The sequence below is a fragment of the Mastacembelus armatus genome, chromosome 24 (genome assembly GCF_900324485.2).
Source record: "Mastacembelus armatus chromosome 24, fMasArm1.2, whole genome shotgun sequence".
In the NCBI taxonomy this organism is placed as follows: Eukaryota; Metazoa; Chordata; class Actinopteri; order Synbranchiformes; family Mastacembelidae; genus Mastacembelus; species Mastacembelus armatus.
The window spans coordinates 16,798,002-16,808,885 of NC_046656.1; the positions used below are offsets into that span (position 1 = coordinate 16,798,002).

General features: G+C 38.9%; 1 protein-coding gene across 1 annotated transcript; it reads left to right on the forward strand.

Annotated features, from left to right (window-relative positions):
• Positions 1-1,057: 1,057 nt before the first annotated feature.
• LOC113137341 (vesicular inhibitory amino acid transporter-like) lies at positions 1,058-9,790 on the forward strand. Its single transcript, XM_026318922.1, has 8 exons — positions 1,058-1,161; positions 1,538-2,216; positions 5,963-6,099; positions 6,374-6,494; positions 6,810-7,012; positions 7,821-8,058; positions 8,380-8,542; positions 9,471-9,790. Exons 1-8 carry the CDS (start codon positions 1,058-1,060, stop codon positions 9,788-9,790), a joined length of 1,965 nt encoding a protein of 654 aa, XP_026174707.1.
• Positions 9,791-10,884: the final 1,094 nt, after the last annotated feature.

The following is a 10,884-nucleotide window of genomic DNA, read 5'->3' on the forward strand; positions in this document are numbered from 1 at the left end:
CTTTCCACAGCTGGTATCAAATCTAAACTCATGAGACTGTGAGAGTAAGGCAGGTGCTCCACACCGAAACCATAAATGGCTTTAAAACATCCATCAGTGTGCTGCAGAACAAGAGCCGTTTTGGAAATAAAAGCTTGAGATGCTACAAAGCAAATGAAATGTTGCATCAGCACAGCTTTGGTTGTGGCAAACAAAGCAGCATAGCAGGGGAAAGAAAAAAGAGGAGAGAAGTTGAAAAGAGCTAAATGGAGCACATGGTACTTCAAAAGTGAGAGAGGCAGGAAAGAGTAGACAGAAGTTTTGGTCCAGTTGTGACCACACAGTTATGTACACTACTGTTCTATGGCTCCTCCTGCTGCTGTGCACAACTCACCACACTCTGGGCAAAACTTGATATGACCCCTATTAAAAGTACACACACAGGGAGACATGTCATTTTAAAAAAGTGTTGAAAAAGCTTTGTTTACTAAACATAAAAAGCTGTTTTTAGCTTTAATAAACAGATTCTAAGTGAGATGGGAAACTGGTGAAGATGACAGTGGGAATAACCATGTGAAAAAGGACTAAAGTATGCTAAATTATGACATACAGCTGGTAATCATCACAGCAGAACTAACTATGTCTATGTTAATTTGTTTAACAGAATCGCTATTATGTGATGTGAGTTGTATTTTATGTCAGTAGGTAAAAGTTGCTGCATTTTTTTACCAAGAAATTAAAATGAACTAGAGGTTCTGCCCTCCACTTCATTCCACAGCTTACTTATCTACTGTGCAGGTCATTATAGCTGTTTACTCCTTCACCACTGAAAACACTGGCATATTATAATGTCACGGCTCACAAACTTGTCAATCACATCACACACCTGTGCAAGTGTGTACTTGTGCAGGTGTGCTTATAGTCATTGTGCATGTGGATCCTTTGTTTGAACAGTTACTTTATGAGCAGAAGCTGAGTGAGTTTTTGTGTTTATACTGTTTATACCACTGCCAGTCAAGATTCCTTGGACCCTCAGACCTTCTGTGGCAGAGAGACTGACTATGCAGTGAGGCTGAAGATGAGCTCTCTTCACTGGGATTGGAGTTCTAGGCAGCCCTGGAGTGCTGCTGGGTCTCTGTGGGGCTGGGCAGCCTCAAAGCTGCACCTGAACTGGGCAACAAGGTGAGTCACCAATCAGCAGATATATTTATTTCTAGATTAAGGGTAATACTGAATTACATATTGAGATAGTTTTATAATAAGAGTAAATCTATTAATAGAGGTGGGTGTACTATGACTTGCAAGGGTATCTAAATTGTTTTGTTTTCATTTTAACATAATATATTAATATCCCCCCGTGACCCTGAACAGGAAAAGCGGGTATAGAAGATGGATGGATATTAATATCCACTAAGATTCATGGAGTGTATTTGTCAATTACTGTGAAAACCCAAGAGATTGGGTTTTGAGAGCTATTGTCCTGGAGTCAGTTAAGCTGATTCTGATACTAATCTCTTAATGATGGGGCAGGTGATGAACTTGTGGTTTTGATCAGCAGGCTCTTTCAGGAGGATGAAGAGAAGCTGATTCTAACCCACAGTGATGAGCTGAACAGAGCCTACAGTGAGGACAACAGATGGCGTTTTGACCACACCACAAACAAAACTAAAAGCTTTGATGACACCAGAAGAAACAGAACATCATTTAGAAGCAACAGCCAGTCTCTGACTGATCAAGAAACTATGAGGGACAGACCAGCTCCCAGTAGCACCTTATGGCAGGATAGCCCAGCTTTTAAAGAAACCAGAGCTATTGTAATCTCCTCTGGACCCAGAACTATCACCACAACTTCAACCGTCTCTACTACAGACTCTCTGTGGTTCAAAAACACCAGAAGTTATGGCAGAGGAAGGAAATCACCTGAGATGCAAGTTGACAAGATCAGAAACAGCAGTGATCAGAATCCAAGTTTTAATCAGGACCAAGGTAACAGGAGACAAACAAACAGACTGGATGGGAATGCAAAAAAGGAGGGACTTACTGAAGATGGAGATGAAAAGAAGGAAGGGGAGGAAATTGAGAAGGGGACCTCTCAGTTCTGTACCAGTGAAGAAGACAGAATAAGGATGAGTATGGCAAATCTAGCTCAGAGCCCTGATACCAGTACCACAGGTCCAAATCCCTCACCCACCATCACCGCCTGGGAGGCTGGCTGGAATGTCACAAATGCTATACAGGTAGACTTATGCAGTGCATGTGCATGGACAGAAATCGTTTGCATGTGTAAGAAAAGAGAAAAATGTCAGGGGAACATTTCATTTAAAGGGCTGTTACAAAGGTTTTTTATGTTTAACCCTAAGGATGACAGTGAGATTAGTCACTTATATGTTTTGGCCAAAGGTATTTTATCTTTACATAAGAAACTACTGAAATGCAGTGGGTTTTTTTTTTTCAATTTTTGCATCAGCTACTAAACAGAAGTCTTTACCTTTAATGCACGAAACTACAAGATTCACAAGCTCTTTTCCACAGAGTCTCCATGATTTGTCTTCGGAGTTTGATTTTATAATAACATAGCTCAGATGAAGTGCAGCTGCAAATTTGCAAAAACATTCATTGTTTTTTTGGTGCAGTTTCAGCACATTGTTCCTCCTTTTTCTCCTAATCTCTTTCTCTCTTCTCCCTTTATATGACAAACGCAAAATGTAAATTCCTACTGTTCTGGCGCCAAACACTACACTGAGAAGCATTAAGGAATGCTTTGTGAGCTTGCAAGTTGTTTGTCAGGCACTCGGCTGTCTTCATAATCAAATAAAGTGAATCAAACCATTTTAGAAAAAGAAAAGCTCCCGGTCACAGTGTGTCCTTGTGGCAGTAATGCTAATAGCTTATTATGCTGTAAATCCTGGGCTGTGTTCAGCTGCTGTGCTCATGTAAATGTGTTCTTTCACTGAATAACTGTAGCCTAATTGAACATTGTCACTGTGTCCGTAGAGAATACATTATGACATTAGGGACTCAGTGGGGAGTATACATCCATGCACACTCACACAAATACATACTGTACTTACTGACAAATGAAGACACATGCGTGCACACATGGGCTTTCAGGAGCGAAGGTGAATTTGCATCTAATGCTTTTGCATCAGATTACTATAAACACACAGATTTGTAATCACCATTAGCACTGTTCATAGTATGTAAATACATGCTGTATATCAATATAAGATATTTAGCAGAGAAATACATGTTGCATGTGTCTGGTTTATTGATGCTAATTCCTGCAACATGCATTTTCTAATCTCTGCTGAAACAGTTTCAGTTTCTTCTTTCCGGGGCTGTTGTTTTGGTTAATGTTGTACCTGGTTGCAGCACACTGGGATCAGAAATGGACTGCTCAGTAACCCCTGTGATGGAGTTAGGTATTTTTTATTAAAGGTGACGGGTCATTAAAATGCTTGTAGTGTTCAAAATCTCGAATACTGATGGATGACCACAAAGTAATGATGAAAATGCATAATATATTTAATATAGAAGCAGCTAAAAGTGGAATAATGACAGATCCATTTGTTAAGGGGCTAGTAGATTTCTTAATAATGGAAAAAAGAACAGCAATTTTATCTCCTATCAAGGCTAAAAAGAAAATATGTATTTTCTGTTAGTGGTTTATTGATGCCAGTGCAACTGCCTGTCTGCCAACTTCATAAAGTTTTCATTAGAGAGCAAATTAGCTGCCAAAAATGCAAAAAAAGAGAAGAAAAAACAGTTCCAGCTCTCAAGGCACTCAACAAGGGAATATTAGGAAACTCTGTTTGAATTCCAAACTGATTGTTAATGAGGCACCTCCAGTTTGTGTGTCTCCTTCACAGAGTATAGACTTGGAGATTTTGTTTTGACACTGAGAAAAATGGAAATTAATTTAACTGACTATACGGTTGAAGAACTGTTTGTTTCTGGGCTACATATTTTTTACCTTGATGTGGGTTGAAAACTCTCAAATGTGATTTTCCAATCCAGACACAGCTCCAGGGAAATGTCCCCATTTTGTGAGACTGCTGTCAAAAGCTGTTCGGTCATGCTGCCAAATTCATCCCAAGACTCACTAAATGTGGATCGTTAGCGCACTAAAAACAAGATAATAAGTACACTCTCAAAGTTTTAACATCAAAATACTGAGGTCATTTGGTAGATCCCTCCATTATTTCATTTATTTATTAATTTAGATTGTACAAAAATCATGTGACAACTTCATTCATCCACCATGATGAGGTTTTAAGACAAAAGCCCAAATAAGACACATCCCTATCTTAGTTTCAACAAATAAAATAACTTTGATTAAACTTCGAACAACATTTGTTGCAGCTGAATAAAATGACACTTCAAGTTATTTAAATGTCAAACTTGCCTGTTTCTGCTTGCTTCTGCTCCACCTAATCCTCCCGTGGTGGGGAAAGACATTTCTCTATCACTTCTTGTGCACAGGGCATGTGCTTGCATAAAATATTGTGCATGACCTGAAGGGCAGTTGAAATCTCACACCTGGGAAGTTCAGACAGGAGCAGTGAATGTGTAATAATCTTTATTTTTCAGTATATGTCGCTGAGGTTACCTCGCTGTCTGCTGGTCGATATTTAGTATGTGAGGTATGAAAAAGAGCATATTTGCTTGGTCAACATGGCCTGAATAAACAGATATTAAAGGTGTCCTGGGTTCCAGACTGTGGTAAGATAGAGCTGTATATGATTCATCTGCTCATCTTCTTCTCCAGCTTCTTTAGAGCAAATCAGGGATTTCTTTCCTCCCTTATTGTACTCCTTTGTGATTGGGAGCTTTTTCAGGTTGTGCTCAGAGTAACCAATGAAGAATTAGCTGGCAGAACCAAAGAGAGAAAGGAAAGTGCAGTGAGAGAGAGGAGTCATGAAATCAGACACTTGAGCGTCAGATTTCCCTCAAACTGCTTTCATCCCTAGCAGCTCCATTTGAACATCAAAGCTCTATCAACATATGCCTAACAGACACCGGTTACAAAATCGTAACTTAAAAGAGCGAGAATATGTGCTTGTCTTTTTATACATCCACTGTGAGTGTTTGTGTCTGTGGTCTATGATGTGCTTCCATAACTCTCTCACTGATGCTCTGTATCTTCATGTTCCAGCATTACAAACAGAGCGTCTCCTGTGATCTAATCTCTCTCCTCTTCCTTCTTCAACCTCTTGCTCTCTAGCCATGAGGTCACACCTTTTCCTTCTGATTGCATGTCCTTCTCTGTCCTCTTCTTCTCCTTGCCTCCTTCTTTCACCTCCATTCCCTTGCCTCCTTGCTCCTCTCTCTGGTAGTCACCAGTGTTTCCCTTGGTGAATGGCCAAAGCTCGACTCTTCTCTTCCATCTGCTCCTGCTGGTCTCCTGCGTCCTCGAACTCTCCAGGCATCACGCCAAACTCTCCTCTCGCCTCCTCATCATCTGATCAGGAATTGCCTCCTCTTCAGCTGTCTTCCTATTTTTTTCTTTCCTCTGTTCTTGCAGGGCACATGACGATGATTTTCATATTACAGTGATTTTCAGTGATTAGTTCTCACAGAAGGTAATCCTTTATAAATGAAGGATAAGAATATACATATTTGTTTATTACTATACTCCATATTTATTGTTCTACATGCAAATTTAATTTTGGATGTTCATTTTTATTTTTATTGCCCATTATCCTCTGAGCACCTGTATTTAATCGCACATATTTAATGAGCTGTGAACAAAACCATTATTATGTTCCACCTGGTGGAACATAATAATTAAAAAAAGTCTACAGTATGAGAAAGAGATAAACATTTTGCCTTTATTTTGATAATTCTGATAGCCAGAATCAAACCAGGAAATTTATGACTACAGCTCAGTTTTTGATGTTTCTGTTTGAATGAAGTTTTTTCTATTCCTTTTCTTTGGTCTTGCTGCCCACATAAACCTACATTTCTCTCTCTTCTTCCTCAGGGTATCTTTGTGTTGGGTTTACCCTTTGCTCTGGTCCAGTCAGGTTATATGGGTCTGATTCTGTTGGTTCTGTCAGCTTGGGTCTGTAACCACACAGGGAGGATCCTAGTGGCCTGTCTATATGAAGACCAGCAAAGGTACCATTTCTATTATTTTATTCTTTTACTGTCATATTACTTTAACATCTGGCTGCATCGCTTTAATTGGATAAAATCACATTCACTTCAATTAGGTTTACAGTAACTGATCACAGAAGTATTTGTAATGTGTTTGTCATACAGTGTGCATTCTTTAGAATATTTTTTATTCTAAATTTGCTTGGTTGTTGTAGCTATGAAAGTGGTGATAATCAGATCATGTGAATTTGTATCAGACACACTGTACCATCAAAATGGTGTTTGTGTCTTGCAGTGGAGGATCTGACTCACAGGTGCGAGTCCGACAGAGTTACCAGGACATAGTGGATGCCTGCTGCAAAGGACTGTGGCCCAAATGGCCTGGACTTGGGGGGTGGATGGTTAATGTAGCTCAGGTAACACATACTGTATATATAGACCAACACACACCTTCTTTATTCTATAAATCTAAAAATTCAGTCAGATAAAAACATCTTTTGTGCTTTTGAGAATATTTGTTTTTGTGTCATTCAAATCAAATTGCATTGAAAATATGTCAAATTATAACATTGCATTGAAAACAATAGATTCTCAGACTTTATTCCTTACTATTTAGCGTTACTTAATTCCAACACTGACAATACAGATGAGCAGGTAAAAAGAAATTTCCTTTCCTATAATATAAAATAAAAGCCTGAGGTAAATGTCTCTGGACCATCTCTTTTTTCCAGGTCATTGAACTGCTGATGACCTGTACCCTGTATCTAGTCGTCTCCACCAGCCTGTTGTCTGACAGTCTGTCTGGAATGGCTGTTCCTACATCTGTATGTTCACTGGCCTTGCTGATGTTCCTGCTGCCCTGCCTGCTGCTGACTGATCTCAGACCAGTCTCCACACTCAGCCTGCTCTGCTCCCTTGCTCACATACTAATCAGGTGACTGAAGAAAAGAAGCAAGACGTTTGCCCTGACAGAGCAGTGAATTAGTGCACACCGTGAGCTGATCAGTATCAGCCGACAAACCCACCAAACATGTTAAATAATGGCAAGAACACACTCTGCTTTCATTCTCACACTTGTGATCATTTCACAGCTGCTGCTGGTTATGCTGTCTGCTCCCACCTGCTGCTGTTACTGATTATTTGATTTATTTCTAATGCCAGGTGTCCTGCGTGAGACAAGGGAAATGAAGCTGAGTTCTCACAGATATTGCTGTTTTCTTTAACTATTAAATCCGGTGCACAAACACATTACTTTCAGTTGGTGCCCTAATAATTCAAGACTTAACTATGTAACATACTGTTGGTTTAAGAATTTGATTACATATCCTGCTATATATTGTCTTCTAAAAGCCATGTAACTCCAAAACATCATTTTCATGAGCTAAGAAAACAGTCTAGTTTTCAGCTCTGGGTTGCTCAGCTACAACAATTGTATTTTAGATGGTTTATTTAGCTTGAAAGTAGAAGAATTTATTAAAGCTATACAGAGATAAATGTATAAATTGTATAAAGATGAAGGTAGTTTATGAATTTAATTTGATTTAAATATACCGATCTTTTATTAATGTTTGTTTTAATGTGGGCTTTTTATTTTCCTGTGCACTCAAGTATAAGCAACTTTTACTAGACTATATTATATAAATAAATGTTGATTCAATAAAAAATATTACTACATTCCATTCATTTTCGATATATTATGTCGAATTTTCTCTTGACATTTTCACTTGTTTTTTCTCTGTCAGCCTGTTGGTCATGCTGTATTGCCTGAGTCAGGCTAGCAGCTGGTCTTGGTCCTCTCTGTCCCTGTCTGTGGACCCGGAGAACTTCCTTGTCTCTGTAGGTGTCATCATCTTCTCCTACACCTCACAAATCTTCCTCCCTTCTCTAGAGGGCAGTATGGAGGACAGAGGGCAGTTTAATGCCATGCTGGGTTGGACTCACACTGCTGCCTGCGTCATGAAAACTCTTTTTTCTTTGATGGTAAATTGCTGCTTCATTGTTTTTATATAGCAGTTAATTACACAACAGATATTAACAACTTACAGAAGTATCTAACTCAATGCATAATCTCTTTGTGCACTTCAATAACATATTGAGACAAGATACTGGTGATGTTCAGTTGGGTACAGCCTATAAATATATATACTGTATATATGTTGACAGCCAAAAAGTCTGAAATTACAGAACAAAGTACAAATTACAGAAGTGTATCTTCTGGTGTCATGAATACCTGAAAACAACTTAATCAACAGATGGAAGTCTCAATGACTGATTGTATTGATTGTTTTCTGCCTCTATTAGGCTGTGTTGACCTGGGGGGTAGAGGTCAGTGAGGTTATCACAGACAAACTGCCCTCTGACCTTCGACCTGTTGTCAACCTGTGTCTGTTGGCTAAAGCCCTCCTGTCCTACCCTCTGCCTTTCTACTCTGCTGCTGAAATACTTCAGACCTGTCTGCTTGGAGGTGAGCACTACTGACAGACTGCTTTAATTCCACAAACACTGACGTTGCCCAAAGTACAGTGGCCCATCTTTTAGGAAAGACTTTCTTCAGTTAATCAAAAAAGTTGAATTATATTTGTTTGTATCCATTAAATAAATAAAATTAAGATGTGATGGTTAAGATTAACTGTATAGATCTAAATGTATAAGTTACTGTTACTGTATCTATGGCCACATGCAAACTGGGACTTTCTGAAAGTTTCATTATCTGTTATCTCCATCCATCTCCATTACCTCCATCTGTTGGATGGATCATAAGACACTTTCTATTAAAAGTGTGTTTCCAGCCCACAGATCCCCACTGATGTCACAAGCTGGCATTCACCTTTGAGTTCCCATAAACACCAAAATGATAAATAAATGACTGAAAGTAAAAAGATAAAGTAACATGAAAACTGTTAAGCTTGATGTCTAAAAAAGTTGTAGCTTTAAGTAGCTTCATTTAATTTAAGCATTGCAGAAATAATACATGAACACTGGGCAGTGGCTGTGGTTTTATACTTTGACAAGTACTTGTTTGACAAGTAAACTAAATTAAATAACTTTATTAAATTCCAGAAGAGGAAATGAGTTTGTTCTACCATGCAGAGTGTTAGATATTAAAAGTTATATGTCACATATGTCACAGCAGACAACATGTGAAAGATGCTATTTTGTTCCACTTTAGAGCCAAGTGATCAGGGTTCATTAAATTGTTGACTGTCAACACAGTTCTCATCAAGGCTGAACCTTCAGTTATTGACTGTCAACAGCTCCCCACATCCACAGCAGTAGTTGTTAATGTAGTTTCATGATGAATAGTTCCTGTCCCAACTGGTGTATGGAGCACAAGATGGAGGTCCCTAACACTCCTGTATCCCTTCATCATCTCTGCTTCAAACTATTTGTAGGGTCTGCTGTCTCATCACACTCCAAACACGGAGGGCAAAGCGTGTGTCATCCGACCCTGCTGGTCCGTGGTGCCTTGCTGATGACGTCATACCTACTGGCCCTGCTGGTGCCCAGGTTTTCCCTGTTGATGGGTTTGACAGGCAGTGTGACTGGGGCAGCCATGACACTCATACTGCCTTGCCTGTTTCACCTCAGACTGCAGTGGAGCCGGCTCACTGTGAGGGACCAGCTGATAGATGTTAGTATACTGAGCCTGGGGGTCATCTGTAGTGTGTCAGGTGTGATTTGTTCAGTGAAAAGGCTGCTGGAGGGACTGTAGGAGGATGGATTGAAAGGTAGGTGAGGTAACAGGTCAAGATTTCGACTTGAAAAGGATACCTACATCTTCTCCCTTGTATTAATATTTGCATTGAAATAATGTATCACTGAATGTCTACACTAGTTTTTAACCAAACACAAAATCAAAGGTTGTCTTCATAACAACTTTTACTCGTGTGTTGAGCTATTCAAAGATTTAAAAATTGGGAAAAAGTCTAAAAAGCTTTGTTTTTCAATTTCACTTTGAGTCTGAATTGCTCTGAGTGAAAAACATCTTCAATTTGTTGATAGGTACATTACAGCCAGCAAGCAATGTGCTCTTAAGTATTTCTTTTTTCCATTTATCCATATATTCACTCATAATGTAATGTAGTTATTCTGTCTGTGTGTGTGTGTGTGTGTGTGTGTGTGTGTGTGTGTGTGTGCTCAACATAAACGACAGTGGGACATGATGAACATGCCCTCAGGTTAGGTATTACAGTGTATGCATATAATGAGGAAGTTTTATAATATAGTAGTGAATTGGCCAAAGCACAAAAGAGTCCTGGTCTGAGGTGAACACTCATAGAGTTCATTACTGGACTTGATCTGAATTATATTTTTACAATTTTCCAGTGGCAGTCAGTCAGTGAGTGTAACCCTCTTACAAACCCAACTCAAGGTTGCATCAACTGATGGAGGCCATTTGATACAGCTGAAAGCTGGCACAGCCGGTAATTTGGATTGTTTGGTCAAATAAATATTGACAAGGTCAAGAATGAACTTGTATTCAAATGAAAGAATGATAATACAGACTGTATCTTTTGTGTTTTATAGTTATTAAATTGTGTACTTTGTGTCTTTGTGTGTTCTACTCAAACAAACTTGTTATTTTCTCTATAAATATTATACTCTAAATGGGAACATTTTATGAAAAATTGTATACTGTAGTCCTGCAGTTACTATGGTGAAATATTACATGCAGTGATGTGAGTAATGACAAAATGAATGAACAATACAAAATGAAAGTCAGTATGTCAACCCCATGTTTTCAGAAACTCCTCAGGGATGCACCTGTCACCACTGGGGATGTTTGTGGCATTTTATTAACTCAAC